At 40.4% G+C, this 22,878-nt stretch overlaps 1 protein-coding gene and 1 non-coding gene across 3 annotated transcripts in view; one reads left to right on the top strand and one right to left on the bottom strand.

Moving 5' to 3' along the window:
- Positions 1–22,878, bottom strand: part of OXCT1 (3-oxoacid CoA-transferase 1) — a 138,869-nt gene that overhangs the window by 94,650 nt on the left and 21,341 nt on the right. The window contains exons 5-7 of one of the 2 annotated variants that reach the window (XM_057708956.1): positions 19,941–20,090; positions 13,644–13,750; positions 10,127–10,187 (exon numbers count right to left, since the gene is read on the bottom strand). In XM_057708956.1, the coding sequence (XP_057564939.1) occupies positions 10,127–10,187; positions 13,644–13,750; positions 19,941–20,090 (318 nt within the window). The remainder of the gene's footprint in view (positions 1–10,126; positions 10,188–13,643; positions 13,751–19,940; positions 20,091–22,878) is intronic. The other variant, XM_057708957.1, reaches the window with a different exon arrangement.
- TRNAE-CUC (transfer RNA glutamic acid (anticodon CUC)) lies at positions 172–244 on the top strand. The gene has a single exon. It is a non-coding gene; the product is annotated as a tRNA-Glu (tRNA).

Raw genomic sequence — 22,878 nt, 5'->3', positions numbered from 1 at the left:
ATGAGACAACACATGTAAAAGTACTTTGAAAACATAAAGCATTACAAACACAAAGTAATATAAAATGCATGCTAATACAGAAATGGTGCTCAAGCATGCAGTTTTCTGGGCCTTTGCTCACAAGTAAAAGGAACTAAGTGAATCTAGCTAAAATTATTGGCTCTCCGGAATTCCCTGGTGGTCCAGTGGTTAGGGCTCGGCACTCTCACTGCCAGGGCCCCAGGTTCGATCCCTGGTCAGGGAACTGTAATAAAATCCCATAAGCCACAAAGCGCAGCAGAAATAAATAAATAAATAGATAGATAGATAGATAGATAGATAGATAAATAATTGACTTTTGTCTCTCATCATAGAATATATTTTGGCTGGTTGGAGCCTTTTCTATTGCTTAAGAGGACTGGTACCAGATAAGAAAGCACATGGCTGCCCTGGTTAACTTGTTATCTTCCTGATTTCAGGCTTTACCTAACCAATAAATAAGAAATAACCAGATAACTCTCACACATTTCTGTCTGAAAAGAAAATAGGAAGCTAAAAGCCCTGGTTTGGAAGGCTGAGAAAATCAGCCTCACCTCACCCAAACTCTGTCAACAATTTTTCTGCTGCCCTCCTCTCTCCAGGATGCAGGGTGCACAGTTCCAGAGGAGATGAAAACCTAGGGCTGCAGGGCCCTTCCGAAACCCAGGGACACAAGATGACTCCAACTCTAGACCATTTCCACAGCTCCTGGAAACTGCCAGCCAGCAGGAGCTGCAGCTATGTGTCAGACCCAAGTCAAGTCGGAGAAGTCCTCACCCCATCACCCCAGGATACAGACACTGCACGTAAGAAACTGGCCCTCAAGTATGGGATAAAGTCTAATGGGCAGGAAGAAGCAAGATGTTTCTAATAAAATGAATCTATCACTATACAATTTTATTAAAATCAGATTTATTGACAAAGGCATTAAGATAATAAAGAAATTGTAAAAACTGTGGCAAGATAAACAAGTTGTTATTATAATCCTCCTTTCTTCATGGTTGCCCCCAAAAGAGGTCCACCAAATTGCATAATCATTTCACTACTCTACACAAATTCATATTATTCAATTAAATTTTTTCATTGATTCTCTTCAAATCAGTTATCATTATTTTATTTCAGTTCTACTTAAGTTCACTGGTCCTTTAAAAAATAATACTTAGTGACATTTAATATATTCAGACTATAGAAATGGAAATTATGCCATAAATCAAGGGTCCACAAGCTTTTTTCTATAAAAGGCCAGATAATATTTCAGGCTTTACAGGCTCCGTACTGTCTCTGTCACATATTGTTGTTGTTTTTTTTAACAACCCTTTAAAAATATAAAAAACTCTTAGTTCTTAGGCCATACAAAAACAGACCACGGGCTGTAGTTTATCAACCTTTGTTGTAATAGTTGTGAACTAACAGCATATAGAACATATACAATATACAAACATGAACCAGCCTTTTACTTAAAACAAATCACACTGGTTCAACAGGTTTCCTTTTCCTAAAGCAGGTTCTAAAACTAAAAATGCTCTATATTAGAAAAGGATGAGGAATATGTCCTATTTTTATGAGAGAAAAATTCTGCCCAGATATTTTTTTCTCCCATTAGGTGGTCAAAGATAAAAGATGTTCACTAAGAACTAATGAAGCATCACTTAGAATGTATATATTTACAATGAAATTCAAAAGCCTAGGTTTATACAGTGTAGACTGATAAAACACAAATTTGTGAAGCCTCAAAAATTATAAATAGATACAAAGCCAAAAAGCCAAAATTAGCTAGAATAAAATTCACCAATCCATCAAAAAAGGAGGGATGTATTATTAAAATGACTTTCTTTTAGGATCTCTGCACTAACAATAAAAAATAGCACCAAAATTTCATAAGGATAATGGCATACAAATGACTTGCTGTAATTGGTATTTCTACCCCACAATGCAAGGAAGTCCATTGTAGCTGAGATAAAGGAACTCTTACAGAGTTGCTGCATTGTTACCAAGCAACAAGAAATAAAATGTCAGGATTAGCACTTGATTTAATATATTTTTACCATCAATAAACCATACTGCTATTCTTCTGGATGTAAATGGTCATTAGGCTAAGAATTATATTTAGTAATCTATAAGAGTATGCAAAAAAATGCAGTGAAGTTAACACCGGGCACTCACCAAGTTCATGTTTTTTATATTTACTGCTTCCTTGGTAGAAACAGCAAATAATAATATAACAGAGATTCTATTACTGAGAAGGTAATTTTGTCAAAATATTCAACTACAATGTGTCTTCACTAAATACATCTTCATTAGCATTCAAATATTTTCAAATTTGTTGCATTTTATGAAAATTCAAGGAAATGAATGAATTGTCTTTAAATACTTTAATACTTCAAAATAAGTAGAGTCAGTCATTTCATTTAGTTGTGTAAGGATATCATCATCTGTCAAAGCAATGTATATCTGGCTAAATTTGTAGCATGAAGAATTTATAGATATCTCTTTCAGAGCAGTGTAGCAATTACTTTTTAAAAAATGAAATCTAGGGACTTTCCTGGTGGCACAGTGGTTAAGAATCCACCTGCCAATGCAGGGGACACAGGTTTGAGCCCTGGTCCAGGAAGGTCCCACTTGCCTCGGAGCAACTAAGCCCATGCACCACAACTACTGAACCTGCAGGTTGCAATTACTGAAGCCTGCTCGCCTAGAGCCCATGTTGCACATCAAGAGAAGCCACAGCAATGAGAAGCCCATGCACCACAGGAAGAGTAGCCCCCTACTCACAGCAACTAAAGAAAGCCTGGGTGCAGCAATGAACACCCAATACAGCCAATAAACAAACAAACAAACAAACAAATTTATCAAAAAGAATGAAATCTAAAAGCATAAATGAAATCTTATAACTGAAAACTATAAAAGAAAAAAATCTAAATTAAGGATATTATATAATTTAACAGACTTAAAAATCAATCATTGTAAATGATATTCATAGCTCACCACATCCATCCCCAAAGTTAACACTTAGGAAGACGACTGTATTATGCTTTAGGGTCATGAGGTCCCAGGGTTCATGGCGGGCTGGTGGGAAGAGGGTGTTCTTTCTTTTTTGTACTGTATTAAATAGCTCTCTTTCCCACCTGTTGTTTTTAAAGAACGTGTGTTGAGAGTTCAACTCAACTGGCCTGTGTGAATGAAGTAAAGAGGACTGAAGTTAAACAGGTTCTTGCTGTCCTCATCTTCTCACTAAGGAAGAGAAGCAGAGAGCATTACCAGGTAAATACTAAAGTGCAGTGAAGGGCATTTACCACATTATGCTTCATACAGTGAATGTGAATGTCAAATTTGACATTTCAGCCAAGTTCTCATAAATATCATGTCTCCACATGTCAATCAGTGATGTATGCGCGGGCATAGCTTCCACACAGGCGTGGAGCAGTGGTTGCCTGTGTATGCATGCGTGTGCTTGACACTGCATCTGTCTAATGAAGTTTCTCAGCATAGTTAGATGTGTTTCTCTTTGGGTAGATGGAACCTTTAATTTTTTCTTGTTTAGACCTATTTCCTTTTTCTTTTTACTGTCTCTTGGAAAAAATATGAGTTTCTCTGCAATATCAAAAGGCATTAGCAATCTAAAGATTAAGAATAAAAGCAAGTTAAGAGGAAAAGAATTACATTTATCCCTTGGGCAGTTTCATTTCTGCTAAAGCAGGACGGAAGATAACCAGTCTCTAAAACATTGATTGGCCTGCTTAGTGGAGATTAAATGTTCACAGGATCCACTGAGTGATTAAGTCAAATGGTTAAAATCCACTGTATCCCCACCTCCCAGTGTAAAGTCAACTAACCACCAGTTTGATTTCTTCTGCGAAGATAATTCATGAGGTGTTGTCAACACAAAGTTCTCCAAACAGGGTCAGAGTCACAAAAGTCAGGAGGCTCCAATCTCAAAATCACATTCTCCATTCATCTCAGAGTTTTAAAGTCAGATTTGGGCCTAGTCATCTTGGGAACTATTACAAAATGAACTGAAAGTAGAAGTCACACTTCACACAGCCTAGGAAGAAGGTACTGCCATCACTCTGAAGACAGCTAGCCTCATATGAGACTCCTCGGCCCACCACCTCGCACTGAAGAAAGGGGAGTACGTCGTCCCCAGTCTTCAAGTCCACTAGGAAGGCTCCACCTGCTTCCCTTCCGCCACTCAGCTTGCTCTCCCTCCTCCCCGCCCCTCCCACCCCCCACCCCCGGAAGCTGCAGAGCCAGCTTCCTCACTTCCCTGAGGTCTCTACTCAAATATCATCTCAGTGGGGCCTTTTGTTACGGACAAACCCATCCAAAATTTCACTTGCGGGAGTTCCCTGGCGTTCCAGTGGTTAGAACTCCATGCTCTCACTGCCAAGGGCCTGGGCTCAATCCCTGGTGGGGAAACTAAGATCCTACAAGCCGAGCAGTGTGGAACGAAAAAAAAAAAAAGGAAAAACAGAAATAAAATTTAACTTTCTTCTCCTGATATTTCATGTCCCTTTCCATGCTTTGTTTCATCCCTTTAACATTTATCAATATCTAATATACTATACATTTTACTTATTTATTGCCCTTAATCTTGAGCATCATAATGTAAGCTCATGAGGGATACACTATCTGGTGATTATTTCAAAATACTACAAGAGGAGAAGGCGGGAGATGGGGATGTAGACGGGACAGGAGTAATCATGGGCTGACAATCATTGGAGCTGGAGGACGAGCCCAGGTGGGCTTGTTACACTCTCCTGTTTACTGTTGTGCGTGTCCATTATCCTTCCTAATAACCATTAAAAACAAAATTTGTAACACCATTTACACTATGATCCTCACCTTTCCTTATCCACCAATCAGAAACAACACATATCTTCTTGGCAGGATGGCAGATGTACCCCTAATCTTTTCCTGTAGTTAACCTCCTTAGGAGACATGGCAGGTACCAGGCACTAGTACAGAACACAGAAGTCGCAGTTTCCAAAATCTTGGCTCTTCTAAACGAGAAGTCTTAGGATATCTTCAGGAAATAATTTTCCATATGTCCACACCTTATGATTTAGAGAATTTTTTCAAAAGGACTAACAACCACAATATCCCTGACAGTGGCTCTCTCATCTACAGGAAAAGACAGGCAGATGAGAATGAGTAAGCCATCTGCTTAGATGGGTTCACAGGTGTTATTTATTATTGTGCTTTATAACCCACACAGGCTACGTGTATATAATACTTGCATGCATCAAATATCATGTAATATAAACAATTCTTTCATAAGCAAATACATAAATATACCAAAATATAAATATAATAAAAATAACTTTATTGAAGTCATGATAATGAAAATATTTGTCTTAACTAAAACATGAAATTAGCTAAAATAGCTGAAGAGGCCTTGCATAAACCTCAGTATCGTCCAGCACCAGCCAGGGCACACAGCTGACGGAATCAGCTGGGTTATTTTGGTCACAGGCAGCCTCAACAGCCTTGGTGGCTGAGTCAGATGACCTTTCCTGACAGTACAGGCACGCCAGGCTGCTTGCAGGAGACAAAGCCTCAACAGTCTCCTGAGTGAAGTGCTCCCGCCCCTCCCTCTGGGTTTTCTATTATAAGTTGCTTAAACAAAAAAAAAAAGTGTAGAGACGGGTAACTTCCCTCAGGAGACTGGCTGAGGGGCTCACGGGAAGGTGAAGGGTTAACAGATCCCTACAGAAGCCAAAGGAGTTCCACAGTCCTGCTGCTCCTTATACACATAGAATGCAATGCCTAGAGCTGTTCCCTGGCTGGTTTTGCACTTAAACTTGTGAAGTTTATCAGGGAAGATTTCACCCACTCAAAGAGGAGGGCCAGAAATAACACTGTCTGGCCTAAAAAGAGAAATGTGTTTCTGGCATGTGTGCCAATATGTGCACCCACGTGTACTATTTTCCCCCAGTAACTACCCCCAGTTCTTTAAGAGAGGGGGAAAGAGACAGCCAGCCTTCACTACACCACAACTTTGTGGAGAAACACGCAAACTGCTGCAGGTTTTAAGAGATGCAAATACAATATTCATATTAGTTTAGTTAAAGGGGGAAACAGACACAACTGATCGCCTCTTTGGTTTTCCACAACTCACAAGTTTGTTTAGAACACAACTGAAAGGCAAAACTTTTCCAAAAAGGAGGAAGGTCCCACTTTTTTGAGAAACCAGAAATAATTCATGTCAAGGGCCAATTTGATATTGTCTTCAATTCAAGATAAACATACTGGTTTACTTCCTGTCAATTAGAGGAGAAATTATGAACCAAAAAAGCGAGAGACCGCTTTATGTTCCTTTGCCACCCTGCTTCTAAGTCCGAAAAGATTTTAAGATACCTGAGGGAATTATCATTAATATGTTAGCTATTTATAGGTCTACCCGCCTCTTACCTCCCTTACAACTCAAGTTATAGCAGGTAACCAGGGAGAGAGGCTGAAAAGATGCAGCACCAGGAAGTGGACTGGCAATTTAGGAGACAGGCTCTAACCCAGATGCTGCGACTGAAAAGTCCTCCAGGTCCTCATCTCTAAGAGAAAGATGAGCTAAGAGTTTTAAAAAAAAGCCTTTGTCTGAAAAGTCGGGTGTAGTCATTGTTAAAGCTCCCACTGCTGAAGACCCTGCAGTACTAGAATAGACATTCAGTCAGCATGTTCAGGGAAGTGTGTGAAAAGCTGCACAGTTCAGAGAGGCTACACCACAGAATGAACAGTCCAAGAGGAAGACTGAATGAATCCACAGGGCTAGTGATCACAGGATGATGCTTCTCAAAGCCCTCTTGGAGGCAGATGGTACAGGAGGCAAAAAGACCATAATTGGAATAACTGGCAAGGAAAGCTGGGGATAGAGGAATATACTGGCTCCAAACTCCCTATGTGCTTGTTTCTAATAGTTAGCATTGAAACGGATTACTTCCGGAGATTCAATACCTTTCAAGATTTTGAAACATCATCCATCGATGATGATGTGAGAGTATTTCATAAAACAGTGGAAAAGCACAGACACCCCAGAATCAGTCGTTCTATGGTTCTATCCTAGCTCCACCTAGCTGTGTGACATCAGGTAAATAACCTACCCTCTCTGTGCTTTTAAGTCCTCATCCATAAAATAAGGATAATAATGATTCTTACCTCATAAGACTATTGTGAACATTAAAAAAAATAATATCCATAAAGAATTCAGCAGTGACTAACACATAATAAATACTTGATTAATAGTAACTAGTAGTATTGATATTTAACAGGCAGGAAAATACGCAGGTAATTTATGATCCCTGAAGACTCCTGTTAAACCAGCTCATCCTCATCCATCCCACTAGCACCACTGTACAGTAAAGCAGGATAGGGCTAGAGGAAAAGAAGTATAGAGTCCTAAAGGCCAATGCAGGTAACAGAGTGCACAGAACACAGCACAGAAGAGGAGCTGGAGGTCCAGGGTACTCACTAGATGAAGAATAACACAAAACTCACAGCCCAGATAGATTTTTCATTATCAGATGATACCCAGTCTACTCATCATCCCCAATTCCAAACTATTTTCTACGTCCAGGAGCGCAGTTCTTACAAGTCAACCTAGAGGCATGTGGACCTCTTCTACTATGAGCATCCAGAGGGGGCAGGCTTACAATAATTTATCGTCTAAATTGCTGTTTCACTTATATTCCTAAACTGGAATGACAAATTAGATTTCATACTGACCCTTCTAATTAGGCTCTGCCCAATCAAACTTTCCCCAGTGATGGTAATGTTCTTCATCTATGCTGGTCAACACAGCAGTCACGAGCATATGTAGCCATGGAAGAGAAACTGAATTTTTTACTTTAATCTCAATTAATTTAAATTTTAAAAGTCACATATGGCTAGTGGCTACCATGCTGGACAGTGCAGGTATCATCAGTTGGGAGTGGCCGTCAGCATCACTGTATTGAAAGGGATCCTAATGTGAGTCTGTGTCCAACAGGACAGAGTGCTGTGAATCCGAGATGTCTGTTCTAGGACACCGGAGGGCAGCCTTGATCGTATTTGCAGGCTCAATTAAAGGATTTTATCTGCCCTTTCCTTATGCTGACAGAGAACCTCTCTTTTCTAATATCTACACTAATTCTCAGACAGCAGAGAGTCACTTCCTGCTTTTGAAAGAGATTAGATTTGCTGAAAAGAACCGGGTTATAAAAGGAGGAAAAAAAGAAAGACATTCACCCAGAACAATGCATATCACCTCATGGTACTCACAGAGAAAATATTGGTTTGTGGCAGTTTTACAGAAGTACATATAATCAATAGAGGGTTAAACTATCAATTAGTTTGAGCTATGTTATAGGCTTTCTTCAGTGCTGTTACAGATGTGTGCAATGGACAGGTCATTAAGATGATTCGATTAAAAAATAAAAAGATTGCAGAGAGAGAGTAAACCACATTATCCATGTTAAATGCAGAAAATATACTAAAGCCATTGCGCAAGAAACCACCCTGCCAGTGTTGAAACTGCCATGTCCCCCAGCACCTCAAACGTTGTAAATTAATTATACTTCCATAAAAGAGGAAAAAACAAAGAAGCCAAACTATGGCTATTTAGTAATAATAATAATAATAATAATACACTTCACTTTCCAAGAGAGAAACAGAATTCTAACATTTGATTGTTTCAAAAATAAGGCAGCACTGCCTCCATGAAATACCATCTTGGCCAAGCGTGTGGAGAAACCAAAAGAGGCCAAGTACAATACTACCATCACAAGAAAAATCAAGAACATATATTCTCATTTCCATTCCAAAGATGGATTCCTGTAAAGCCCTCCCATGGGAAAGCTATCTCAAACACTCATGAAAATCTGGTTCCAAAGTGATCCTCAAAGCCTAAATTAATCATTTTGAAGTCTCCTTTCAGGTTCAAGTATGTACAAACAAAATGGCAGGGTTTGGGTATAAGACCTATTTCTGTCCCAGAGCTCTAACCCTGGGAAGGTTCCAGTCTCTCCCAAACCCTGAGATGTTCAAAAGAGAGTTGGTTAGTGCCTTAATTCAACTGTTCTGAATAAACCACCCCAAAGCAATGAGTTGTACTAGCTTTTTCTTCCTTAAAATATCACCAGTATCTAACAGTGAGATAAGGAACTTCTCCTGATACACCTACTATTTTCTTAGGATTCTGTATACAAAAATTCATCTTGAGGACTTCCCTGGTGGAGCAGTGGTTAAGAATCTGCCTGCCAGGACTTCCTAGGTGGCACAGTGGTTAAGAATCTGCCTGCCAATGCAGGGCACATGGGTTTGAGCCCTGCTCTGGGAAGATTCCACATGCCATGGAGCAACTAAGCCCGTGCGCCACAACTATTGAGCCTGTGCTCTAGAGCCCATGGGCCACAACTATTGAGCCTGTGTGCTGCAACCTTTGAATCCCACGCGCCTAGAGCCCGTGCTCCACAACAAGAGAAGCCACTACAATGAGGAGCCCGCACACCACAATGAAGAGGAGCCCCCGCTCGCAGCAACCAGAGAAAGCCCGTGTGCAGCAACGAAGACCCAACACAGCCAATAAATAAATAAAATAAATAAATTTATTGGAAAAAAAAAAAAAAAAGAATCTGCCTGCCAATGCAGGGAACACGGGTTCAATCTCTGGTCTGGGAAGATCCCACATATCGCAGAGCAACTAAGCCCATGTGCCACAACTACTGAAGCCTGCACACCTAGAGCCTGTGCTCTGCAACAAGAGAAGCCACCGCAATGAGAAGCCCGCACACTGCAACGAAGAGGAGCCCCTGCTCGCCACAACTAGAGAAAGCCCACACGCACAGAAACCAAGACGCAATACAGCCAAAAATAAAATACATTCATAAAAAATAAAAAATTCATCTTGAGATTTTACCCAAGAGGGTCCACTTTTACCCAAGTACCAAAGGACTTTTATGAGCTGGTCAGCCTCGTAGCTTGGTTCCCAAAGAGCACTCTAGTGAGACCCCAGCTAACCAGAAAGCTCACGTCCCCGCAAAACTTCAACTATCTCGAACTTCAACTTTTTCTTGAACTAACACATAACATCGACTGTAAAAATTAACATCAGGAAATCAGAAATAACCTCTTCTCTTACCTCCACCACTGTGGTTTCTGCAGCTTTGCACATCGGCAAGTTGAAATTCCTTGCACTTTTCCTACATTAGGGGCGAGGGAATAAGAAAGTGGAGAAAGAAGGCCAAAAATAAGAAGCGTCTTCTCAGCTTTAATTAGAGATTAAAAGAATTTCTGTAAACTAAGACTTTGTGAATATTTTTATTTTGTGTTCAATTAATGTATTGAATTCTTCCAGAAAAGACGTAAAGGACGTCTTGGGAATTCATACCACAACACGTTATACACCATTTTCACAACTAGCCTTGCATTGAATTTTTTTTTAAAGAACACAGTAATCTTAAAAAATCTAAATATTTACCTATTAATAAAACATACATACAGAAGATTGAGACATTATCCATAGATATGGGATAATTTTTTTTTTTTGCTAAGAAAGCCTACAAAAAGGATTTCTGAATAAAGTCTCAACAGTAGTCACAGTTAACACGCAGCTTTAATTTACAAAATGTGATTTTACTGTTGCAGTTTTATGACATGTATTTCCAATTTGTGAATCCACTGCACATACTTGTGAGCTGAACAATCCCCACCCACCCCTCAAGTAGTGAAAAATTCAAGCTCTTGTCCAGTCTTGGCAGGAAGTGCTTTGAAGGTTCATGGTGCATGTTTAACAGATTCCACAGCTGTAAGGTAAATGTTTCTACCTTTACTCACAAGGTATTCATCTTACTGTAACAGAGTTGAAAGGTCACTAATTAATCTTTTCAATTCCCTCGAGAAAGACTTCCTTCTGAGAGGCAGAAGACACATTTTAAAACAGACCTTGTAGAAAAACAAAAGCCTGGGTTCACAGTACTTCATGAGACACAGTACTTGATTGATAACAGAAAGGCTGGTCTCAGGGAAGGGGTTACTAACTAGCCTGAAATCGAAAAGGCTAGTAACTAAACCTGTGATGGAAACCACAGATCTGAACTTTGCTTGAGACTCCGAAAAGAAGACAAATAAAAGACACACGTGTATGTGATGTAGCTGTCTAGCAGGTGGACTGATTCCACAAGCCACACCTGGGCCAGCTTTGTCACATTACAGGGATGCCTCCTATGGTCTTGGGTTGATTAGCTGACCTTGAGCGGATACGGATTCATCCCAGAGCTCCCCTCCTAGCTCAGGGTTAGCTGTCCCTAGTGACATGTATGGCACATGTACCTTGGACAGGGTAGTAAGGAATTGAGTTTCTGGCTTGGAAGAGTGTATCATATTGTCCATAAGTTTTACAGCTATTTTATAAATAAAAACAATGCAATGGTCACTTCATTCAATTATATAGTTTTTTACGGGGTTAAGAGAAAGAGGGACTATTTTTCATATTCAACATAGTTATGCACAGAAAAATAAAATGGATATTAATAAATCTACTCTAAAACTAATTTCTCTAAAGCTTTTACCTGAGATGCCACTTTGTTTCTATAGTTAAATATTTCACTAAACTTGCTCTTGTTAAAATAATGAGAAAAGTAGCAAGTGCCTTATATGAGAAGGTATAGTAATTATACTCTCTACTAAAGAGAAAACTATTGCTGAAATTAACTGAAACATTCATAGGTAATTTATGAGTCACTTATAAAGATCATTGTGGAGAACCAACTTCCAATGAAATTTTTTAAACTATAATCCCCACATCAGACCCTGAGGTGTAAAAATTTTAAGAAGGGGCCAACTTTGCTGATGGTTTTGCATTCCCAAGTTTCTAAATTAATGCACTTCCCCTGATTATAAAAATTTTAATATATATTTGTTTCTGAGAGTGTAAATTGATAGGGAAAATTCTTTGGTAAAGAGAAATAATTCACAGCTATGTCTTACCAGCTCTTTGTGCCACCAATGCTTCTTTTTACTTGGATTCAAAGATAAGTGTGTCCCTGAGAGAGGAATCCTTGTGTACTTTCACAAGTTACCATGTTGGATTCCATCAGACATCCAGCATCAAAAGCTCCAAGGGCAGAGTGGCCTGAAGTGCAGGCAAGCAGGCCCTGCCCACTCTAGCAATGGCCTACAACAGACCTCTGTACCAGCTGTCCCATCAAACATGAAGGTCAGCCTAGAAGTCAGTATCTTAAGAATCTAGGCCACCTGACCACTGGCGACAAGTGCTCTCATTTCACATCAAAGCTCAATGGCTACTGAGCAGAAACCACAGGCATAAAGTCTGTGCTGTGCTCAGAATAGCCCTTGTGCTGTCCTTAGATAACAGGCAATAAAGCACAGGATAAACTCACGGGAATATTTTAAATAATTCATATCCATTTGCAACTATACAATTTCATTAATCTTAAAAAAAAAAATTAAGCTTCACAAGCATTACATCAAAATGTCAAATAAGGCAGATGTCATACAAAGTGTACTCTGTAATTGTCGAAATTTAGTTATAATATCAAAAATTGGCTAAATTCGGGGACTTCCCTGGCAGTCTAGTGGTTAAGACTCCGTGCTTCCACTGCAGGAGGCTCGGGTTCGATTTCTGGTGGGGGAACTAAGATCCCACGTGCTGTGGCCCGACCATAAAAAACAAAAACAAAGACAAAAAATTAAAAAATTGGCTAAATTCAAGAAATCAAATGTAGTATTAGTGTCACATAAGGTCTTCAGAAATGAACAAAACCTGAGCGTGATCAAGGATAATTTAACTGTGATTGTACCAAAGCTGCAGTTGGTAAAGATAAAAAAAAATCACTAACTAAAAGCAGGAAAAGGACAATATTATGAGACAGAAAATTATTTCTGTGACCTAACAGGTGAAGTCTCCAAGACCAAACATTTTAAAAAACTTTCATGAGTATATTCAAAGGTGGCACAATTTTCAAAAAACAACTACATAATCCCTAAATTCAAGATACAAAACTTGGTATTCAGTATGCTTAGGGTAATCAACAGATACTGAAATCTGTTAAGTGGCTTAATATCTGTGGCTCTCCAGACAATGAGAATGAAAGTTAAGCATTATTAAACCAACTTTCCAGACATAAGCATTTCCTAGTAGACACCAAAAGGCCTGGAAAAGAACTGACTTAAGTGATTATTAGCAATATTTTTCTAGAATATCAAAGTAACAGGCATTTTAAGATAATGCATATAAATAACAATGTCAAAATTAAACATAATTGTGTGCTTTTGTCACATCTTCTAAGCATGTCATAACACTGTAACTAGTCTTAACAATTAAAGTACACAGGGGCACAAATAATTCACATGTGACTATATACAAGGTATATAGATTCAAATAGTTAACAAACAGGGCACCGTGGGCACCAACCAAACGGAGCAGATGCCCTCAAGTACACCAAACCAGCAAGACTGCACAGCCAGGGCTCTGCACACACCTATACAGACACACACACAGGTGTGTGTGATTTTAAGCCATCTTTAAAATAAATTTTTAAATCCCAAACACATCAAGATATCCATCGTGTAATCATAATTTCAGAAATAAAAAGTTGCTGAAACACATTTAACATTTTTTAAAACCATTATACTACCTGAAAATCACGTTTCCTGCTCGGTCTGCCTTCCAGGCTTTCACCAAAGCAAAATCCCCTGTGATTGCTTCCTCCAAAATAAAGTGCTGACCATTAAACTCCCTCACCTGCAGGAGACAAAGACGGCACTGTCAGGAGCTGCACAGGTCTCGTGTGGCTGTGATGCCTGCTCTGATAGGCAGAGAATACGGACACAAGCCTACTCAGCAACGGAGGAAGACGATCTGCACTCAGACTTCAAGGATGAGTAGTGTGGACAGCCGGGGCTTAGTCAAAGTGGTGAAGCGGACGCTGAGGGAGAAGTATGTGCAAAGGCTTGGCAGCAAGAGGGAGCTTGGTAAATGTGAGGAACTGAACGTTCTATATGCTTACGGCACAGACGGTGTGTGTTAGCACTTACTTTATTATTCCTGTGAAGCAGTGATATACTGAACATGAAAAATAGCCCCTATTTACCTCCACCCCATAAGTTGCATGAAATGGGCAATGCGTTGGTTTTTTTTATTTTTTAAATTAATTAATTTTATTTAATTATTGGCTACGTTGGGTCTTCGTTGCTGCACGCAGGCTTTCTCTAGTTGCAGAGAGCAGGGCCTACTCTTTGTTGGGGTGTGCGGTTTTCTCACTGCAGTGGCTTCTCTTGTTGCAGAGCACGGGCTTTTAGGCGTGCAGGCTTCAGCAGTTGCGGCACGTGGGCTCAATAGTTGTGGCTCATGGCCTCTAGAGCGCAGGCTCAGTGGTTGTGGCACAAGGGCTTAGTTGCTCCACAGCATTTGGGATCTTCCCAGACCAGGGCTTGAACCCATGTCCCCTGCATTGGCAGGTGGGTTCTTAACCACTGCACCACCAGGGAAGTCCCAATGCATTGTTTTTCTACCTTATAGTTATAAAACTCCATTCATCTCTCCTAATGAATCCGTAATCACCTGTTGAGATTCTAATTGGGATTCCTAAAATTTGTAGACTAATTTGGAGGATATGCCATATCCTCCCACCAGTGAGCATAATACAGACCTACATTTTGTAAAGTCCTCTTTTACCTCCTTCAGTAGTTTTATAGGGACTGCCTAGGTGGCTCAGTGGTTGAGAACCCGCCTGCCAATGCAGGGGACACAGGTTCAATCCCTGCTCCAGGAAGATCCCACATGCCATGGAGCAACTAAGCCTGTACGCCACAACTATTGAGCCTGCACTCTAGAGCCCGTAAGCCACAACTATTGAGCCCATATGCCACAACTACTGAAGCCGCGCCTAAAGCCCGTGCTCCGCAACAAGAGAAGCCAAGGCAATGAGGAGTCCGCGCACCACAATGAAGAGTAGCCCCTGCTCGCTGCAACTAGAGAAAGCCCAAGTGCAGCAACAAAGACGCAATGCAGCCAATAAATAAATAAATAAATTTATTTTTAAAAAATAGTTTTATAATTTTTCCCCCGAAAAAGCTTTGTATATTGTTTCTAGGCTTATTCATAGGTGCTTTATGGTTCTTAATGTCACTGTGACTGTTATATTTTATTCTACTACACCTTCTCTTCTGTCATTACTGGTCTAATGGAAGGCTATTGATTTCTGTATGTTTACTGATTTTAATTCTACTCCACATGGGAGGGGAGGGGAGAAGACATATAAAGCAAACCTATGCCATGGCATTTTGTTCCTGTTTTCTTCATGGGGACTTAGCTCTGCGAACTGAAAGGAAGAGAGGAAACGATGTCAACACCGCTCTCCATCACCACACAGGATGGGAGCCATTTGAAGGCCCAACTCCATTCTCATTCCTCCTGCGCCCCCTAGTGGACACACTGCATTCATTTTGTAGAAAGCTTTGGGAGAACGTTCAGGTACGTTTCTTTAACTGTGGTTTAAAAAAAGATATTTTTTCTTTTTTTAATTAAAGTATACTTAATTTACAATAGTGTTAGTTTCAGGTGTACATAAAAGTGATTCAGATATATATATGTACATATATACATGTATAGTCTTTTTCAGATTCTTTTCCATTATAGGTTATTACAAGACATTAAATATAGTTCCCTGTGCTAGACAGTAAGTTCTTGTTGTTTATCTATTTTATATATAGTAGTGTGTATATGTTAATCCCAACCTCCTAATTTACCCCTCTCCCCAGCTGTCCCCTTTGGTAACCACAAGATTGTTCTCTATGTCTGTGAGTCTATTTGTTTTGTAAATAAGCTCATTTGTATCATTTTTTTAGATTCCACATATAAGTGATATCATATGATATTTGTCTTTCTCTGTTTGACTTACTTTCTTTAGTATGATAATCTCTAGGTCCATCCGTATTGCTGCAAATGTAATTAATTCACTACTTTTTATGCCTGAGTAATATTCCATTGTATATATATGCACCACATCTTCTTTACCCATTCATCTGTTGATGGACACTTAGGTTGCTTCCGTGTCTTGGCTACTGTAAATAGTGCTGCTATGAACACTGGGGTACATGTATCTTTTCAAACTAGAGTTTTCGTCTTTTCCAAATATATGCCCAGGAACAAGACTGTTGGATCATATGGTGACTATTTTTAGTTTTTTAAGGAACTTCCATACTGTTCATTGTGGCTGCACAAACAGTGTAGGAGGGTCCCTTTTCACCACACCCTCTCCAGCATTCATTATTTGCATACTTCTTGATGATGGCCATTCTGACCAGTGTGAGGTGATATTTAATTGTAGTTTTGATGTGTATTAAAATAGAAATCATTTCTTAAAGACCAGTTTCCTTAAAGACATTATCCCACTTTCCTGTTAGAAAAGATAAATGAATCTAGGGAATCACTGATGAATGAGGATCATATTAATATGAACTTAGACAAATTATACAAAAGATATTTGTAACCTACACATCAATATAGGTTTTTAAGTCTTATCTATTTCAGTCATCACCAGTGATGATAGTTGAGTCTTTTACATACAGATCTGGAAAACTACATACACATCTAAATATATGCTAACTCGGGGCAAAGTAAAAACACTGGCCTTTTTTCTATTCCAACTATATTCTCCTGAAGGGTCTACAGATCAGCAGTGGCTAAGTGTTAGCTATTCTAGACTTTAAAGACAGGGGAGGAATTGGTTTTGTCAAACTAGCCATTATGCTCACTTGGAAAAGTTACACATTTCAGTTTCCACTTCCTCATCTTTCAGTCCTTTCATGAATCCACCCCAGTCAAATTTTCACTATTCCACAAAAATCCTCTAGTCCAGAAAAATCACTCTTTAAGGTCACCAGTGACCTCCACGTTTCCAACTCCAATGGTCAATTTCCAGTCCTCGTACCCAACCTCTTCACACTCTGACACGGCTGATCACTCCCTCCTTTGTAAAAGTTCCCCTCTTCCAAGCCACCAGACTCCCCTGGGTTCCCTCTCCACTCACCGGACACTCTTTCCCATCTTATTTGCTGCTCCTTTCCCTCGTCTCAGCCCTCAAACGTCAGGCCTCTTCTAAACCCTTACATGCGTACAAGGTGTTCTCTGTCTACACTCTAGCCCTAGACACTAATCGAGTCCCATGGACTTCAACACCGCATCCTGATGCCTCCGAAGTTCCTACCCCAGCTCTCAACCCTCCCCAAGCTTGAGCATACAGAACACCTCCTCTTGGAGGCTAATGATCATGTCAAACGCATCACGTCCAGACAGAGCTCTTCCATTACCTCCACGCTCAGCCCACTTCAACAAGCAGCATGCTTGATTCAGGTCTTCTCTTACTCAGTAAATCCTGCTGGCTCCACTATCAACACATTTCCCAATTCCAGCCACTTCCCACAAATTCCACTGTTAACCAGCTTCATCTAAACCACCTTCCAGGGGCTTCCCTGGTGGTGCAGTGGTTAAGAATCCGCCTGCCAATGCAGGGGACACGGGTTCGATCCCTGCTCTGGGAAGATCCCACATGCTGCAGAGCATCTAAGCCCGCGCGCCACAACCACTGAAGCCCACACGCCTGGAGCCTGTGCTCCGCAACAAGAGAAGACACCGCAATGAGAAGTCCGAACACCACAACGAAGAGTAGCCCCTGCTCACCCACAACTAGAGAAAGTCCGTGTGCAGCAACAAAGACCCAATGCAGCCAAAAAATAAAAATTTAATAAAACTTTAAAAATAAACAAATATAAATTAATAAACACCTTCCACTCCCCCCTGGATTAACACACAGCCTCTTCCTCTCTCTCGCTGCTTCTGTTCTTGGGTCTCCAGCAAAAAACTCACTACCCAACAGTCACAGGGCTCTTTCCAACATGTAACTCAGATCCATCACTGTCCCACCATATTCAAGACTCTCTGTTGTCCTCTCACCACACTCAGTAAAGTACAAACTCACGTGGTCTGGCCCTGCCTCTCTTCCAGCTCCAACCCTACCACGCTCTCCTCATTCCCTCTGCTCCAGTCTCAGTGCCCTGCTGTCCCACACACGAGGCAAGCCAGCCCCGCGACCCTGTCCTTCCTCTTCCTTCTGATCATGTTCACCAGGCTCATTCTCCTCTCTTATTCGGTCCTCTACCAAATGTCACCTCCTCAGAGAGGTTTTCCCTGACACAGCCTGGAACCCACCTTCCTGGCCACTCGTCGTCCTCTCTGCCTTTGCCCTACTTGACCTGTGTTCACAGCACTTCCAGTATTGGCATTGTGTGTTTGTCTATTCGTTCCCTGTCAGCTTCCCCAACACAGGGGGACTTGGTCGAGAAGACCCCTTCTTCCACCGCACTCAGACCAGTGCTTGGCAAATAGAAAGTCCTCAGTAATTACCACTGATCTAAGGAATTCACTCATTTCCTCTTCCCATCGTAATCAAGGAAAACAAAGAGCTAATGAGAACTATTTCAAGAAATTATTTGTTGTATTCCTAAGGGATTCAGACAATATTAAAACGGCCAGATTCCTACACCTGACTCCAGGCTGCAATGAACCCCCAGCATTCAGAACAGATTCTAGTCTATCCTATGTTTTCCCAGGGAGAGTTAATGCTGTAACTTCTAGCGAGCTCTCAAAGCATTCACCCAATTTCGCCAGGCATCTTCATCTATATTAACTAAGATCCATCTTAATAATTAGATTCCTGTCTTTTACTTTGTCAAAAACTCTTTAAACCTAATTAGGCAGTAAAGAAAGAAGCAAGATAGAATATGAAAAATGTTAAGAGAAGCTTTGAGTCAATACAGGTCACTCTAAGCAGAAAGGCAAAGCCCCAGATGGAGGATGCTGCTGGAGACAAACACTGGACAGCAGGGGACAAGGGCAATGACCTTTATCTTCCCTCAAAACACGGACGTGCAGAGCTAACATCCCTATACGGGGAAAGGTGATAAGAGCCCTTGATTTACTAAGTTTTCGCTTCCCTAGAGATAAGCTCAGCATTTCTGCGACCTTTGTTAACTCTCTAGAGCCATGCAGGCAGGGAGAAGGGAAAAATACTAGAAATATAGCAATGAAATACTGGCTCAAACCTGAGTATCTCAAATACCTAGGTCTAGAGTTCTATTCTTTTTTTTTTAAGAATTTTTTGATGTGGACCATTTTTAAAGTCTTTATTGAATTTGTTACAGTATTGCTTCTGTTCTGTGTTTTGGTTTTTTGGCCCCAAGGCACGTGGGATCTTAGCTCCCTGACCAGGGATCGAACCCGCACCCCCTGCATTGGAAGGCGAAGTCCTAACCACGGGACCACCAGGGAAGTCCCTATTCTTTTCTAATATGTGAGTGAAGTTACCCAGTATAAAGATACCCCAGCTTATCTAGCGCTTTAAATAAAACCAAGTTATTCAGTCTAAAGCTCAAATATGTCCAGTATACAAAATGAAGGACAAAGGAGATAATATGAACCCTCTGTTCCACTGTATAACTCTAACTGCCCCCCCCCCCCCTTAAGACTGCAGACAAACTTGTGATTTGGCTTTTTTCCCCTCCTTCAGTCACATCCAGAAGGGGCCTGAGCATGAAGTTTAATACCATATATAGCATACATCTACTCTCTTTTCCACAGAAACATCATCAGCAAATATAAACGCTCCTAAATTTCTTAAAAATTACCATGAAACTAATCTTGACTCACACCTCTTCTACGGATTAGATTCTTTTCTTCTCATTTATTTATTCTGGTTTCTTTATGTGATTTTAATTACTAGCAGATGCTCCATTTTAGCGAGAAATTTTACCTAACGTGTTTACATTACTGAATGAATGACAGCGTTTGTTCTCACACAGGTGTGGTTTTATACTTATTCGCCCAACGAGTCCACCTGGAGTCCTGTGCTGATGGAGGTATCCAGGCTTCTTACCTCTCTCGGCTTACTGGCAATGGCAATGCTGCCATCTTTGTTGTATTTGATCGGTGACCCTCCTTCTTGCACCAGGGTCCCATACCCTGTGCTGGTGTAAAATGCAGGAACTCCAGCCCCACCTGCACGAATCCTCTCTGCAAGCGTACCCTACAAGTGAGAAAACAACACTGCATCAAAAAAGTCCAGTAAGCACACTTCTGTCTGCAGACACAGAAACACATACAGGCACAGTCCTGCTCTACAGGTGTTCATCAATCTAAACCATACCTAAGAGTGCACATTGGTATATCTCACGGACACTGCTGGCTAGAAGGTCAACGTAAAACAATTACTGTCTCTCTAAACAACCTCTATATCCTTAATCCTAGTTCTTAATGGAACCGCTTATTTGTATACTAATGCTTTCAGCTTCCATGTCTCCACTGGTTTCTTGATATCACATTCTACATCAGTCTGTTTGTAATATTCTAAAATCAACTTCCAGATCTGAAGTAACTTTAACTGTATACATTAGAAAACATACAGTTTAATGTTTCACTGTGTGCTGTATGTAGGTATGGCCTGAATCTTGTCACTAATAACAATGTCATGATTATATAATAATAATGTAAAATGTTCAAACCTATTTAGAATTTATTCTAAACCATTCTCATAAGTATTTTATCTACTACATATCTAACTAAGGAAAAATCCAAGCTAGACAAAGAGTACAACATACAGGTAAACTGGTTTTTAAAAAGCCAAGAGAAATTCAAATTTGTTTCAGAATAGAAACAGCTATATGCAAAGTTTCTTTGCATCTTCATCTGATCATCTCTGTCACCCTTCTAGGGTCCAGTGATTTCAACACTAATTTCCCCAGCTCTCCCACCACCAGCTGCCTTTCTACCCGGTTTTCCCACAAGGGAATAACTCTGGACCTGAACATTTCCCGACACGCTCCCTACCATGAGCTCTTATTACGGTCTAGCTACCTCATATTCAGACTAGATAACTGACTGGTTAACCAGTAGTGAGAATAGGTTTAGATGTTAATGACAGTGTGTTAATACTGACCCAGCCTGAAAGTGATCATCTACTTGAATTGGGGCCTTTAAATACTAAACTCAAAGAAGGGACTAACGGCTGGGATTTCAGACATTAAGTCTTTTGGAGCAGGCAGGATATTCTGGGGGAAGGACGAACCTGTGATGTAACTGAAAACCTAGATACCTGGTTCTCCGTTCTATCTGATGGACAGAGGTGACTCTTCAATGCATTGTAGATATTTTAGGTTAATAACATTCACAAAAATTAAGTTATCAAAACAACCATAATAACATCCCCTACTTTAAAATATTTTTTATGTGCACCCTCCCTGAATACTTTACTTCTTCTCTCTGTCCAACTGGGCAAAGGCCTGAAAGTAGACTATATCTACATGTAGGCCCCCTGCAGGTACCACCAACCCCTCCTCCTACACATCCAACCCCTCCTCCTGCACATCCAACCCCCAAGGGACTCCTAATCCCTGCACTTCATCAGCACTTCCTCCCTGGCTCTCAGGTTGCAAAAAAGTTCCCAGAGTCAATGGTGACTCGTGTACCAGTAGGGGAAGGAGATACTGACTTTTTTAAGCTAAAAGAAAGAAAGTGAAAGAAATATTAAGAAAGTTCCTCTCCCATATATATACTTTCTGACAAAATGAGGGATAATGCAAAAGATTAAAAAGGTAATTGAAAAGCTAATTTTCAACAGCTCCACAACTCCAAGGATATGTTACCTCAACCTATAATGTGAAGACGAAAAGTATATGCTATGGCCGGATTTGTGTCCCCCACTCCCAAAATTCACATGTTGAAGCCCGTTCCCTCAACGTGATTGTATTTGGAGGTGGGCCTTTATGGAAGTCGGTAAGGTTAAATGAGGTCATATGGGTAGGGCCCTGATCAAAGAGGGTTAGTGTCCTTACAACAAGAGACCCCAGAGCACTCACCTGCATATGTGCCTGAGCGCACTCTCTCTCTCTCTCTCCCTCCTCCCCTCATCCTCCCCTCTACCAAGAACCAAATCACCCTGTGTCTTGATCTTGTACTTCTCAGCTACCATAACAGTAAGAAATAAATTTCTCTTCTCTAAGCCACCCAGTCTGTGGTATTTTGTAATAGCAGCACAAGCAACAAAGATAGTACATCTTTTGTTATTTTCAAAAAACTGTCAATCAAAATTGCATAAATATCAAGCATAGTGCAATGCTATAATAGGCACAGGTGCCAACACTGTAGGGTGATCACATGTGACTTGGAAAATACTGTGAAGCTTCAGGTAGAAAGAACAGTTCTCCCATGCCTACTCTCTCCAGATAAGAACATACAGCGATTTAATTATTGAAATTTTTAAAATTCTGCTATATTACATTATTACCAATTTGCTGAAGTCAGTAGTAATAATATATTCTATTGGCACAAATAAAGCAGAGCGGTGGGCTCAGTTTCAGAGATGAAGGCAGACCACGTCAAAATGGAAGAGCAGTGCATACCACCTGTAGATCTTTGCTTTACACATATGCTTTCAAAAAGTATCCTCAATGACCAACGCTTCAATCAGTTAGGATAGGAAGTGGTGTATAAAATGCGTGGAAATTTGCTTGGTTAGTTTCAGTCATTGCTTCCTTTGTAATGCTTCAGCTCCCTGGACACCTGGGCTCTGATCGCAGCACTTACTCTGTGATGTAGTCCCTCCATGGGACTCACTTTCCTATGTCTCAGCAAGACCAGATTCCCCACAAACTTCTAATTGTGTGATTTGTAGGAAATAACTTTTAGGACCATCCTCAAACATTCCAGCAAGTTCTTTTGCACGCTCCAGTGAAATAATACACTATAGTGCCAAACTTAAAATTTTATCCTGAAGCCTAGATATTTTCACCTCCTTTTTCAGTACACAGTGACAAAAT

The sequence above is a fragment of the Hippopotamus amphibius genome, chromosome 15 (genome assembly GCF_030028045.1).
Source record: "Hippopotamus amphibius kiboko isolate mHipAmp2 chromosome 15, mHipAmp2.hap2, whole genome shotgun sequence".
In the NCBI taxonomy this organism is placed as follows: Eukaryota; Metazoa; Chordata; class Mammalia; order Artiodactyla; family Hippopotamidae; genus Hippopotamus; species Hippopotamus amphibius.
The sequence above is the reverse complement of the archived record's forward strand: the minus strand, read 5'-3'. Positions and strand labels throughout refer to the sequence as shown.